At 45.0% G+C, this 14,937-nt stretch overlaps 1 protein-coding gene across 2 annotated transcripts in view; it reads left to right on the top strand.

Moving 5' to 3' along the window:
• GMDS (GDP-mannose 4,6-dehydratase) overlaps positions 1 to 14,937 on the top strand; it is a 369,384-nt gene that overhangs the window by 87,016 nt on the left and 267,431 nt on the right. For both annotated transcript variants that reach the window (XM_077353300.1, XM_077353299.1), the window contains exons 5-6: positions 5,469 to 5,661; positions 6,653 to 6,757. In XM_077353300.1, coding sequence (XP_077209415.1) covers positions 5,469 to 5,661; positions 6,653 to 6,757 — 298 coding nt within the window. The remainder of the gene's footprint in view (positions 1 to 5,468; positions 5,662 to 6,652; positions 6,758 to 14,937) is intronic.

The following is a 14,937-nucleotide window of genomic DNA, read 5'->3' as shown; positions in this document are numbered from 1 at the left end:
TTGTAAGCTATATTGAGACTCCAGGTGGTAAAAAGTGGCGTATAAAAAACAGCTCTTCTAAACAATTTGTTTCAATATGTTAACTTTCAAACTAAATGATTGTCTACTTCATTCCACATTCTGTTATCTTTGTGCCACATCTTCACAAACTCCTTTGAGGTGACTACTAGTTGTCCAGCCAGATAACAAAAGCACTGGGTTCATGGGATAATAGTTGGTAGGTAAGCTATTCTCATTCTGCAGACTTCCCACAATCTCAAAATTAAAAAAAAATCTAGAATACATCTGAACTTGAGTGTGCCAAGATGGGGGTGGACACCCCCTTGCCCTAGCTCCTGTTTCTTGGTGATCTTCTGGGATCCAGAAACATTCTATGTAAATGGATTTTTTATATGGATGCATTAATCGACTGCAGTGCAATAGCTCAATCTAAAGCGGCACTCTTCTTTAAATTATTTGAAAGAGTTCATCATAGACCCCCATACCCAGTGACCTTTCTTAACACTAAGAAGGGCATTTACCCATTTGAAGTGCAGTTTGCAGTGGTCGATACCTCCATATGTGATCATCTTTGTATATGTGGTATGGAGGAACTTGAGGACCTTATTCATAATATTCTTGACTGCCCTCTGTACAATGAGAACTAAATACATTAAAAAAAATTTGCCCACTGCTTGGGGCATAGCGAAATCTGAGTGTTTAATCCTGTTGGTATCAGGTAACAATATGTATATTTCCAATAGAGTTGCCCTATTTGTTCTTGCCACCAAGAAGATTAAGTCTAACTATGTAAACAAATTGTGTTATAATAATTTTTTAAGAACCAGCTCTTCTTCTTCTTCTTCTTCTTCTTCTTCTTCTTCTTCTTCTTCTTCTTCTTCTTCTTCTTCTTCTAATCATTTTAACTCTGACTCTATATTAGTGAGTTTTAGTCTTGTTGATTTTAGAGTTTAAATTTTATCTTATATTTTTGTATACACTTTTGATTGAACAGTATTGTGATGGCCAATGGCTAATACAATAAAACTTATCTATTTGTTTTTCAAAGTGGCATCGGGGAGAAACATTAAAAATGCCGTCAGCTCAATGGTGTGATGTACCTTCTGTAAATATCCTGGTTTGATCATAAAATTGCCTACAATTCCTAGAGAGGACTGGCATTACTTCCAAGATTTCTCTGAATTGATGCCAGGATGTTCCCCATTCCTGCCTCTTTTCATTTCCCACTGAGCTGCCTCTTACTGGGGCTGCAGAATTATCATCTAGGGCAGTGGTCCCCAACCCCCGGTCCGGGGACCACTACCGGTCCGTAGATCAGTCGGTACAGGGCCGCGGCTCCTCCTCGTCCTTCTCCCTGGCTGCTGCCTCAGGGGCTGCCCTGCCACTCTGCCGCCAGCTCACCTTTGGTGCTCTCCAGCAGCCACCATGGCTGGGATTTCCCCTCGGCGTGGCACTGTGCAGCTGCTGATGGCAGTGCCCCCCAGCGGGCAGCAGGAAGTCAGGGGTGCCGAAGGGAAAGCAAGCAGAGCAGGGATTCAAGCGGCGGCAATGATGTCCCTCAGCAAAAGACTACCCCTCCCCCGAGCCTCAGTAAAATTCTCAAGCGTTGACTGGTCCCCGGTGATAAAAAGGTTGGGGACCACAGATCTAGGGGTATTTTCATACTATGCTTTCTAGTTTCTGTTACACAATTTGAGAACCCCACATTCAAAATGCAGTGAGAATGTACAGGAATACAATGGTTAACACAGTGTATAGATTAGATTCAAATACAGGCTGCATTTCTACTTTTCCTTTAGCCATGTGTATAACATTAATAACAAAGTGTTAAAAGGGAATTTTGAAAATCACTTTTACGCCTCCCACATTTTATTCCTAGCCTTTGGTTCCCATGGCTCCTATAAAGCAAAATGAATTGGATATCTTTTTACAACTCCCTTGCTAAGGTTCTCTGGTGACTCTTCAAGACTCCCCTTTTGGACTTTTAAAATAATAACGCTTAAAGCTTTTAGTACAGCTGGATTCACTATATAAGAAACCTTTGAGGGCATTACTGTGTCACTATTCATGGAACCTGCAGCAAATAGTAAACCCTTTCCTGGCTATAGTACAGATCTGTGTTTGTATGCATGAGATCAATCATGTAGATAGACAGGTTTCTTTGAAGGTTTTAAATATAAATATTTCCGTAACTTTAAAATGTTTCTGTCACTGTAGCCACTAAACAGTTTGTTCTAAAATATAGATTCTTTGTCCCTGACTATGAGATCAGGAATTCCCAACCAGTGGTCCGTAGACCCTAGGGGCCCATGCGGGAAGGGGTCTGTGGCCTTTCCCCTCCTGTCTTAATGGACTTGACCATAATCTAGGGCAGGGGTAGCCAACCTGTGGTCCTCCAGATGTCCATGGACTACAATTCCCATGAGCCCCTGCCAGCAAATGCTGGCAGGGGCTCATGGGAATTGTAGTCCATAGACATCTGGAGGACCACAGGTTGACTACCCCTGATCTAGGGAACTGGCCGCCTCCACCCGGATCACAACCGGAAGGCTCAGCGGGTAGGCCATGGGTGTAAAAATCAAGGGGGTGGAGTTGGTTGTGACATGGAATGGGGGGTATGGGCTGTCTTCTCAGCTCCTGCCCTACTTTCTAGCTGACATGAGGTAGTACCGCCATAATAGAAATAAAGGTGGGAGGAGGGAGTGAAAGGAATCAAAAGGTCCATGTGGTTATATCACTTCCAGGGGTGTGGCAGGGAGGCATGGCCATCTGACATCACTTCCCAGGGTCCTCAAAGCCTGAACATTTATTTCAGAGGCTCCTCCATGATCAGTAAGCTGAAAAAGGCTGACTTAGTCAGTTCCTTAGTTCCACTGAATAAGATACGAAGAAGGCTGAAATCATAATCCTAAAATGGTTACTATTGAATTCAGTTAGATTGCACTGCATGTACTGATAGAGTTTATGACATATCCTAAAATCTCAAATCCTAAAACATTCCTTTTTCTCTTTCTCCTTCCTTTCTTATGCACACTAAGACATTTATTGACAAGAAACTTAAGTATTCTTTTGTGAAAGAATTCCGTTTAGTTGAAAGAGTAATAGTTAGAGTTAAGGGATGACATTTTTATTGGCCAGTGTCCTAAATCTAGGATATCTACATGAACAATTCCAATCCCTACAGCAGAGCAAACATTCCATGTAAATTTTTTATAATCCTGCCAGAAATTCTGACTAACATCCAGTTGTCAAATTTGAACTATTGTATTTGTAGGTCATAGTGGTCATCTGGCAGATCACTTCTGATCTCATTAAAAATTGACTAGTACAGGTTGAATGATGATGTCTCTTTTGGGCTAAAGCAGAAGGAATCAGGCATGTAAAATCAGGCATGTTAAGAATGTGCTACTTTAGTACCTGCATGGTTGGTGGCAACCATGGGGCATGGTTGGTGGCATTTATTTTATTTATTTATTTTTTAGATTTATATACCGCCCTCCCTGAAGGCTCAGTAAAACAATTTACTTTGTTGGTGCATACTTGGAATTTACTCAATGAAAATATAAAATGAACAAGGCTGGAACTAGGGTTGCCTGGTCCTCCTGGGCCACCAGCAGAGGTCAGGGTGGGGTGGAGGGTAGTATTACCACATCCAAGTTGGGAAACTCCTGGAGAGGACTAGGTCCTCAGTGGGGTACAAATCTATCGAGTCAAACCTACAAAGCATTCTTTTCCCACTGATCTCTGTAGTCTGGAGATGAACTATAATTCCAGGGGATCCCTGGGTCCCACCAGGAAGCTAGCATCCCTAGCTGGAACACCAGAGAGAAAAGTCAAATACTGTTCCCCACCCACAGAGAAATCTGAAAGAAGCGTGTTTTTCCTCAGAGGTTTTTCTTTGAGTGTGCTGTGCAAATGCACGGGGGAGAGAGAGTATCTGAGGGAAATCAGTTCTGGCACACACATGCACAAGGTATTTGCAGTCCACACCTGAATATTGAGATAGCTTCGCAAAGTCAACAACAGCTTCCCTCCTTCCAGTAGGCAGAAAACTCGGAACTGAGGCACCTGTTTTTATTTTATTAGATTTTTCACATGCAAAGATGATGACGAGAGATGCCATGAGAGAAGATGCATGAACCAAGCATTTGCGATCCAGTTTTATGTATTTGAAAAACCAAATGCCTCCCCCTCCCCCCCAGAGCCTGAAGGTTCCATTCACAATTTGCAATCAAACTGTGCTCCAAAGACCAGAGTGGCCGGGTACCCCTGGTTTCTGGGTGAGGAACAGACAATGTCTTCACATCTGGACATTTCCCCCTACAGCTATTGCAGTATGTCCTTTCATAATAAAAACCATTTCTCAGGAAGTCTGATTTGGACTTCCTCCCCCTTCCCTGCCCCCCCCCCATGCCTCCAGCAGATGTAAGATATGTGGGTAAGAATTCAGTAAGTAAAGGTTTTCTGTCACTCCAATGTAATGATGACAAAAGCTGTTCTTGCCCACTTTCTAACAGGTGTTAAAGAGTCCTTCCTGGGGCAAATCTAAGAAAACGTGATAGATAATCATAGAAGTGGCATTATAGTGATTGCACTAAGGTAAAAGGCTGACTCCCTTTTGCCATTTCTTTTTTCAAATTGCTACCGAATGCTATTTTTAGATTGATGTTATTTTAAACTGAGGCTCGCTGGTTGGAAGGTGTGCAGTTCGAGATGCTGTACGTGTGAGATGTCCTGATAACAATCTCTTTTTCCACGTAAAAGTATCCTAATAAAAAGACGATAATTGATCAGATAAAGCACAGCTTTGATCACGGATTCCCTTTTATGTTAACATCAAAAACAACCTTACTGATTAGAGTCTGCCCCTAACCAATAACGTTTTACCATTTAAAAATATGGTATCACCTGCTTTACAGCATTTTGCTCTGGCAGTTGGCAGGCATGGTCACTGAATACTGTTGCATTGTACCTATTTGACTGGTTCTAAAAACCAGAGAAAGCAGTCCAGCCACAAAATGGAAAGTTTTCCTTGTACACCTTTATTGCACTGGGATGGAATGTCAAAAAAAGGGGGGAGGCAGCTAATGTTATTGGAATTATTTTATTGATTGTATTGGAATTTATGGTTGTGAGCCACTGGGAGAAGGAAGGAAGGAAGGAAGGAAGGAAGGAAGGAAGGAAGGAAGGAAGGAAGGAAGGAAGGAAGGAAGGAAGGAAGGAAGGAAGGAAGGAAGATGCAAAATGACTTCCTTGGGCCCTAACATTTCTCTGAAAGAATTTTATCACATATGTATCAATAGAATTATTTCTCTCAAGAAGACAGAATTATTTAAGATATTGGAATGAAACATATATTTTATGTATGTAGCCAGTCGGTGTAAAGGAGCATGCTGGAAACCTTGAGTGCTAAATTTTGCAAAGTGCCTAAATGATCTCATTTTTATTTGTGTTTCTGCTCTCTCCAGATATCTTTTGATTTAGCAGAATACACAGCTGACGTCGACGGCATCGGCACTTTACGGCTCCTCGATGCGATCAAGACTTGTGGTCTTATAACCTCTGTGAAGTTCTACCAAGCCTCAACTAGTGAACTTTTTGGGAAAGTGCAAGAAATACCCCAAAAAGAGACCACTCCCTTTTATCCCAGGTCGCCATACGGTAAGTCTGTTAGGTTGTCCACATGTTGTCCCTGCTCATAAACTGTCTCCGATTTTTCTAAATGTGCATTTCCTCAATAAAGCAGAGAGTGGACTGTGTTGAGACGGGCTGAGGAATATCTCAAGGGAAAGCAAATGGGAGTGCAGCATCACAGAATTAGATCGAACCTTTCCTTATGTGCTGCAGCTGTAGCTTCTAACATTGGATTGTTGGAAATGAAACCATTTGCACAGAAGATTAAATGCTTTGCATCTGCTCTACATACTGTGGTGGAAACTGCTGTCATCATGGCGGACTTATGGTGACCCCATAAGGCAGCTTTTTTCAACCTTTCAGCCAGAACCCCTGAAATATTTTTCGGGCTTTGAGGAACCCCGGAAATGATGACATGCCCCTTCAGAGAAGTGGGTGTGGAAGAAAGATGCTGGGGCCAGTCAATTAATCAATCAGTCATTTACCATTTCCATTGTGGAGAAAGAGACTAGGCCTGTAAAGCAAGAGGGAAAGTGGGCTCCAGTGATGCCTAGTGATGTCAGCGGCCATCTGGACTTCTGGGAAAGGCCACGGAATCCCTGGGGAGCCCTTGTGTAGCTCCAGGATTCCGGGAAGAATCCCTGCTGTAGGGTTTCAAGGCAAGACAGAGATGGCTTGTCTCCCTGTTACAACCCTGGTATTCCATGGAGGTCTTCCATCCATTTATTAGCTTGGGTTGACCCTGCTTAACTTCCAAGATCTGACAAGATCAGGCTAGCCTGGGCTACCCAAGTCTGGTAACAAATTTTACATTTATTCTCTCTGTTTTTTTTAAATTATAGGTTAAAAATGATTGCCTTTCACGAACTGTCGCCTAGCTGTTGTTTAGCTTATTCGTACAGTTTTATTGATATCGAAGCAATTATACTTCTTACCTAGCCTGTGGTCTGCAAGGAATATTGTGCCTTCCTTGAAGGTGTACGTATGTGTGTTTCAGTGAATGAAATTGTCGTTTCAGGGGCAGCCAAACTCTACGCCTATTGGATTGTGGTGAACTTCAGGGAGGCCTACAATCTTTTCGCTGTGAATGGTATTCTCTTCAACCATGAAAGCCCCAGGAGAGGTCAGAAAAATATTTGAATATTCTCAGTACTTCCCTGATGTGTGTCTGGATAAAAATGCATGTATATCTGCCCCCAAGATAGGTTGAGGGCGCCTGAGGGATTGTCTCATCTCTCATCCCATCCATGGCTGAGAGTCAAGATCATCAGAGATCTATCAAGGGAGGGGAGCTTAGTTTTCATGGGCTAGCACCAGAGGAAGAATGTTCTCTGTAGTGGAGAAAGATCTGGTACTCCCTCGATATAGAAGCTTGACTGGTGCTGAATTTACAAGCTTTTAAGTGCCAGGCAAAGATATTTTTTCCCCCTCTTTGGCCTCTTAAATTTCCCTTCCTCTGTGAAGCTTTCTGATTTATCCGATTGCTGTGCTTTTATCCATGCTTTTAAGAGGCTTTCCCTGACTTCGCATTGGCTGCTTCAGGGTTTTAAGAGCTGCTTCAGATTATATCTGGTTTTATTTCAAAATTGTTTTAATGCATTTTTCTTTTGTTTTTTGCTACTTCTTTAAAAAAAAAATTTTTTGTTGTGTTACAGTCTTACCGTTTGTAGTATCTCATAGCTTTAAACTGTCTCGCAAGCCTTCGTATGGAATCGTGCAGTATAACTATTTAAAATAATAGTTACTGTTTGGGGAGAATAGAAATGAATATGAGCTTTATAGCAAATGATTCAAAGCTACTGAACCTGTGAAGTGCGACGTTAAGGCTCCTTCCATCAGGGTGACCTGGGACTAATTAGCATTTGACCCCCCCCCCCAAACTCTTTCCATCGGAAGCCATCCCATGAGGCTCTGTTCAAGGAGGATGAGACTGTAAGGTTATCTCCAGTGGTCTATCTCAGGGGTAGTCAACCTGTGGTCCTCCAGATGTTCATGGACTACAATTCCCATGAGCCCCTGCCAGTGTTCGATGGCAGGGGCTCATGGGAATTGTAGTCCATGGACATTTGGAGGGCTGCAGCTTGACTACTCCTAGACAAGAGGATAGACAGTGAAGGCCCCTTTCTTGGAAAAATCTTTTTGACACCTGACATTTTCTAACTCGGCCCTGACACGGCAGGTTGCCTCCTGCCCGCCCAGCGAGGAGGAGCCGGCGCCGGCCCCAGCCGCGAGCAGGCCGCCTCGCCACCGACCCACGCGGCTTCCTACTTCCCGCGGCTGCGCCCCAGCCTCAAGTCACACCCGCAACTGCGGCCGAGCTGGCGCCGCCTTCCCCCGCAGCCGTAGCCCCACCGCCAGCCGCGGCAGCGCTGCCAGCAGCTTCGCCCACCCCGCCGGCCCAGCCAGCCTCCAGCAGCTGCCGCCTGCCGGGCCAGAACCAGCAGAGCCGCCCCCAATGGCGGCGGCCTCGCCGACGAGCACGCCCAACTCCGTTTCCTCCCTACCTTGCAACGACTCAGGTAGGGCCCGCGCAGGGGGAGGACCTTGAGGAGCTGCCGGCTGACGGGGGAGGGTCTCAGGCCGCACAACCACCCCGTCCAACTCCATAGGCCCGCTAGCGCCCGCTGTATTTCAACTGCAGCGGGCTTAATTACTAGTCATCTTATAATCTTAATAAGTTATTGAAGACATGTTACCTGAGTGTCTCCTTCAGTCTTTTCCCTACTTGTGTCATGAGCCTTTAGGTCAGGCTTTTTCAACCAGGGTTTCTTTGATGGGAGCTAATTAATGTTTTAAATTTGTTAAACATTGATTGGGTGATATGACCATATATAGTCATATTGACATGCACCCCCTCCTCCCAAAATGGCCAATGATGGGTGGGAAGGGGAGGGGCCCCAGGTAGGCATGTACACAGCTCTGCTTCCCAACCATATTCTGCATGATTGTGCCACGTCTTGGGTTTCTCAAAGCCTGAAGAATGCCACAATGAGGCAATACAGTCAGGGGGCTCCACAGTGAATTTCACACGTATAGCACCCTAGGAAACAGCTAAACAGTTAGCAAACTCAAGGGGGGGGGTCCATTCAAGTTTGGGGTTTAGGGTTCGTGATATCCCCCTGACCCGCAACCACCCACAATCCAACGAACTTCCATTTTCCAGGTTCGTGCCCACCTCTAGTGGTCAGTAGTATCAAAATCCACCAAGAGAATCAAGAGGGAGGCCTGTTTTTCTCTGGAGAAAATAATGAATGGAATCAGATGTGCTTGTTTCCCAAACCTAGGAATGAATTCATCTGGAATTAGGTCTAGATAGTCCACTTCCAGAACTGCCACCAACCAATGAAATGCCTTGCTAAAAATGGAATGCTGGCCATGGAGCCATAGTTATTTAGTGGATTTGGGTCCAGGATTAGGAGTTCTTAGGAGGAATCTCGTGACTTCTTCTTTCAAAACATTCAGAAGTACTCTATACCACATAGAGGTATTTATTATTTCCTAGATCAGTCTGAATGAGTGGCAGCAGAACCCATACTTGGCTCAGTTATTGGCATATTGGTTATTGGTGTTGCTTAGGAAAACACTCTATCTTGAATTGTAGAGAGGTGCAAAATAATGAATGCATGGAGGAAATAACACTACAGGACAATGAAAAGCAGAGATTGAACCACTTGTTTGATATAACAGTTCCTCCTTTGTTTAGTAAAGGGTAAAGCACTAAATACACTACTTAGTCTTTTAAAAATTATTGATCCTTGATCCTGACCTTTCTTAAGTGTTTTATAAACTATTGAAAGAATCAACGAAGTTTTAGAAGCAGTTGTTATAAGGGAGGGCTATTTGATTTCCTTTGGTGAAAAAATATAATTTATATTTATAAGAGACTGATTGCACTCATCTGTTTCTGGGTAGCCAATAAGTTTGCTTTACTACGGCAAGAATGAATAACATAAAAATTGTGTCATGGGAATCAAGTAAGACATTGTAGAGGTAGGAAATCCAATTGCCTTGTTTTACAGTCATTTGTCTTGTCCTCATTCCCTGACAAATGACAGGTTGGATCAAAAGACTTTAAGAGGCTTTCCTGCTTTAAAGTAATGAGAACAACAGAAACTTTCAAACTGTGGGCAATTCATAACTATGCCTTTCCTTCTCCAACATGGCTACCTGCCAGTTACTTTTTTGTATAAAAGCAGCTTTGTCTAATAAGTTATATAAATTAGGTTTGCATAGGTTCTTGATTTTCATGACTTACCAAAATAAGAGCTGTAAAGAACTGCCAATGAAAACTGTCACAGCAAGGCTTGTTTGCTTGTTTATTTATTTAATTTATATACCGCGCTCCCTAGCAACTCAGGGCAGTGTACAAAAATAGCCTGTTGTTGTTGTTATTGTACAACAATAAAACATGAATGTTAAAAAACTTTAAAACATTAAACACATTATTAAAAGCTTCATACATCTCAGTGTAACCATGCCAATTTCTTTGGATGTAAACTGTCAGTAGTGATTCTCCAAAGGGGAGTATTCAGTGAAGGCCTCTGTTAGGCCCATTATGCACAGCGGCAGCTGCTCTGCGCTGCCGCTGTGTCGTTGCGATGGGGCAGGATGCCCCACCGTTCCCCATGTACACATGGGGGCAGGGCATGCAGGGCTGCCCCGGCGTAGCGCGTGCACACGCACATTGCGCCGGAGCCAGGAGGCTCGGGACGCTGCTGGCCACGGGAAGTGGCAGTGGCCATTGGGGAGAGGTGGGGCGGGGCCAGGGGGAGTGGGGGGCTGTCCCCCCTCCATACGCTATCGCGGGGACAGGGGGTTGTCCCTGCCGGCTCCGCGACTCTGTGGAGCCCGCAGGGGCATGCAGTGTCCCTGTAGGGACACCGTAGGTTGGGGCTGGGCAGGCCAAAAGGCCCGGCGCTGTCAGCTATTCACAGCGCCGGCCCACCTTATCCCCTGCTGCTGCCCGGAGTATCCAGGAAGCTGCGAAAGTTCCCGTGTTTGTATAACGCGGGCCTTCCATAGCCCTGGGCTGGGACACGTCTGCGCTGGCGGCGGTAAGCATTATCAGGGATTTTCCCTGAAGCACTGCCACCGCCAGCGCAGGCGTTCTGCCCCGTGCATAATGGGCCTTACTGAATCACTGGCTCCAACCATGTATAGAGTAGAAGAAAGCTATTCGCTAACTTTGTGTGCTAGCAGTACACCAGTTTTATTTATTGTCACAGCAATGCACTTGACAAAGTCGGCATCTGATATAATGCTTACGTTCGATGATATTTTTCGGAGTGTTTCAAAGCAGCAGGGGATAAACAATCTTATCTCTCTGGTACCTTTGCCACCTCAAAGACCTTACCTGAAACCACAGAGGCCATATCATTTCTGCCCAGGAAAGGCCATAGCTGGTTAACCAGTCAAAACTGGTAAAAGGCACTCCCAGCCACAGATACTACCTGCTTCCAGCAGTAGGCCTGGGTCCAAAATCACTTCCCAGACTACAGACCTGTTCTTTGAAGTGAGGTGCAAGCCTATCTGGGTGATACCTGAAATCCTGGATCTGGCCTTCCACCCACTAGAAGCATTTCCATCTTGTTGGGCTTAAGGTTCAGTTTATTTGCCTGCAGCCACTCCTAAATGTTGGCACCTCTCTCTGTGGTTTCGTATAGGTGTAAAAGGCCCTGGTCCATGTTGAAACCAATCTCACCTCATTTCAGCTGCGGATCCTAAGCATATTTTGGTCAGCTGATCTCGGTGCTCTTGTGGGGGGGGGAGGTGATAGAAGAGATAGTCTCACAGATATGCTGGTTCCAGACCACATAGGGCAGGGATCGTCAAACTGCGCCCCTCCAGATGTCCGTGGACTACAATTCCCATGAGCCCCTGCCAGCAAATGCTGGGGATTGTAGTCCATGGACATCTGGAGGGCCGCAGTTTGACTACCCCTGACTTAGGGCTTTAAAGGTTTATTCCCAAGCTTTGAACCTGATTCGATCTCCAATCTGGAGCCATGGCTCCATGTGAAGCCATTTCCCACATGTGAAGTCATACCCAACCAAGACAGCAGCACAATGAAAACTCTTATATAAATCTTTCAAATATAACAACTCTTAGGAAAGACAGGTCTGAACCTTTTGCTCAGGCAGCATCGCCTCAGGTGCTTGGAAAGATGGAGTCCTGGCTGGAAATGTGCTGGAAGTATTACAGGTTCTTATACATCGAGGAGGACAAGGCTGTTCAGCCGACTTCTTATGCTCAGCCTTGACAGGAACATTTCATTTCACTAATATATAGCACAAAAGTATTTTCCCTTGCTCCGTAGGGAAGCCCAACACTCTGTTCTATAAATCTGTCTACAAATCAAGTATGCATTTAAATAATATCTGTCAGAAAATATATTGAAAGATAGGCATAGCAAACTTCTTTGAAAAATGCTAGCTGATGAACATTTGCAGAATGGTTTGTAGCTACAGTGTTTCTGGAAAATGCACACAGCAAATGGCCTGGGTTTTTAAAACCCAGATTCTTTGAGGGATGCCTGTGAAATTTCAGTACCTGCAGTTTAATTGGTGTTGGTTTTGGCCGGCCTTAGCGAACAAAAGCAGAATTCCTCTGATCTTAGTGGTGTCATTAACCAGCCATGACATTTCTTCCCCCAATGTCTAATTTTTCTGTGCGTTGCTTGAAGAGATCCTCAACCCTAGGGGCTCACAAAGATTGCTGTGGTCAACCGGGTTGCCGAAAGTCGGCAGATAAAGAACATGCACTTGAATTTGTGTGCACTTCAAGCTCAAAAAGGATATTGGTCTTCTATTTTGAAAACTGAATGAGATTTTCCATTGTGGATGTGAGGGATGATCGAACAAATGTTGGTTCAATTTGCTTGTGTTGACTGGTCTTGAACAGGGACTGGATTTTTCTGCATTTGCTTAGATAATTCTTCAGTCTGTACTGGTATTTGACTAGTTACATCACTGTAGTGTATTCCTTCAACATAGGCCTTCCTCACCAAAGCCTCACCATAGTACTGGCTTTTTGCACATGTGCATGATTGAGTTCTCTCCTCCTGTCATTGCTGTGCAACTCTTCCATTCAGTTGGCAATTGTTGAAATATGCAATTGGATCACTCACAAATCATTTAATCCATCATAGATGGGGTATTTCATTACAGCTTTGGTGTTTATTTAAGTAGTCTTTAGTGATGCCAATGGCCACCAGTCAGCTTGAATCGGCTGTCTCTTTGCACATGCGCAATTTGGTGAAAATTCAATGCAAACCAATTCTGCAGGAGTTTATGGCTATTTGGCAGTGATTAAACAGATCGAGTAGTTTGTCGATTTATTGTTGGGTTATTATTATTATCCTTGGAATACAATAAGACTGTTTTTGCATTAGGGATATCATTTGGATTTGCATATTTAAAGGCTCGACTTTTTCATTGGTTTCCTCACTAAAATTTGCTTTTCAGGTGCAGTCACAAATTGCCCCTTCACTTGCCTTGCAGCAAGGGAATACCCAGAAAATTGGTTTTCATTTTTTAAAGCGGGGTCTAATTCGGGGCTGCCAAATGCGGGAACGTGTGCAATCAAGTTATTCCCCGCACCCACCATTTTGAGTAGTTTGGGAAGTGCCCCTTTCTTCTTAGCCATACTCCCTCCATCCCCTTCCTTCAGTTCCAAAAAATCTGCCTTAAAAAAAAAAACGGTTGATCACATTACAGCGCTGTTTTGAATTTTTTAAAAAGCTGTCTTACATAGCAGTGCTATTATGTTAACACTAGAGGTAAAGCCCGTTGTATCCAAGAATACAACGGGCGGCAGAGCTTGGCAGTGGGAAGAGAAAGGGGAGGAGCTATCCAGTCTGTAAGGGCATGGGGTTGAATGTGTGTTTTGTGTGGGAGGTTGTGGTGGCGTGGAGACAAATGAGGGTATGGGTGTGGAGATATGGGTGTCAAGAACCTATGGTGGGGAATGTTCATTGAGTATGGGAGAGGACTGACCTTTGGGAATTGGGGCATAGTGGTTACAGATGAGCTTTCCAGAGCCATGTCCTCAGATATGTGAAGGGGAAATCAGACTGGAGACTCTTCTTAGGGAAAGATTACATGGCAACCAATTCCTCCCAGTTCTGCATTCAATATCATTTTCCTTCTTGTCCCCCTGCCCTAATACACATGGGGGAGTCACAGTACACAGGTGTCCACCCAGCTTCTTCTGTCTCCATTTTTTTACTATTCATAAAATATTATGTGCCCAATTGCTTCTTTCACGGTTGCTCCTTAGAAGAAGAAGAGCTGGAGTTTTGTACACTGCTGTTTACTACCCAAAGGAGTCTCAAAGTGGTTTACAAACACCCTTTCCCTTCATCTCCCCACAATAGTCAACCTGTGAGAGATGTGGGTCTGTGGGAGGTCTGAGAGAACTGGGATGTGCCGCAGTGACCCAGCAGGCTTCAGGTGTCTCAAAGCAGTTTCCAATCACCTTCCCTTCTTCTCCCAAGTGTTTGGCAGGAGGATGAAGTTCCCCCCCCCCCTCAAAAGGAATACCCACCCCCATGCCCTCAGACTCCCCTGTGTTGCTCTTGGAAAGGTCTCCCTCCCCTCAGTCAGGGACTGTCAGAGGCTCCTTTGCAGCAGGCCTGAAGGGAGGGGGAGGGAGAGCACTCACCAGCCTCCTGCTAGCTCTGTCAGGGTTCTGAGGCAATTTGCAGTTGGACTTGATAGTTAGGACAGCCTTGGGGTGAAAAGGGCTGGCGCAGCCTGTCCAAGCCTCTGTTCTCATCCCCCTTGGCAGCCCTACTGACCTCCTCTCCCTGTGGTGGTCAGGAACAGACTGGCAGCGATGTCTCCTGATTGCCCCTGGGTGGGCGGGCTCTTTTAGAACTTTGGCCCAATGATTGGGCCTCCCGACTGGCTTTGCGGCTGACTGGCTAGAACTCTGGCCTGTCCTGGTGACAGTAGCTTTCTCCGGGCGCATGGCCTCCTGATTGGAGGGCCCGCATAGTGGCACAATCAGCTCCTGTAGGTGGGCGCTCCAGGGGCCATCCCAATTTGGACGTACCCAGCTTTGCTGGGCGCATCCAGATTGGCCCACTGCCTGTGGTTTCAGAGGGCCGGACAGGCCTGGACAAGCCCAGACAGCAGCCCTGAGACCCGGACAGCGCTGCCTAGATGGCCCTTTCAGAAATATATAGAGGAACTGTGGTAAAGCAAGATATGTCTCTTAATGCGGAAATAGTTCAAGTTAGACTCTTGAATGCAGCTGTGGCAAATTTGTAATGTCCTTGCAATTATAAAGGTTCAGTTTTTC

Source organism: Paroedura picta, chromosome 9 (genome assembly GCF_049243985.1).
Source record: "Paroedura picta isolate Pp20150507F chromosome 9, Ppicta_v3.0, whole genome shotgun sequence".
NCBI lineage: Eukaryota > Metazoa > Chordata > Lepidosauria > Squamata > Gekkonidae > Paroedura > Paroedura picta.
The sequence above is the reverse complement of the archived record's forward strand: the minus strand, read 5'-3'. Positions and strand labels throughout refer to the sequence as shown.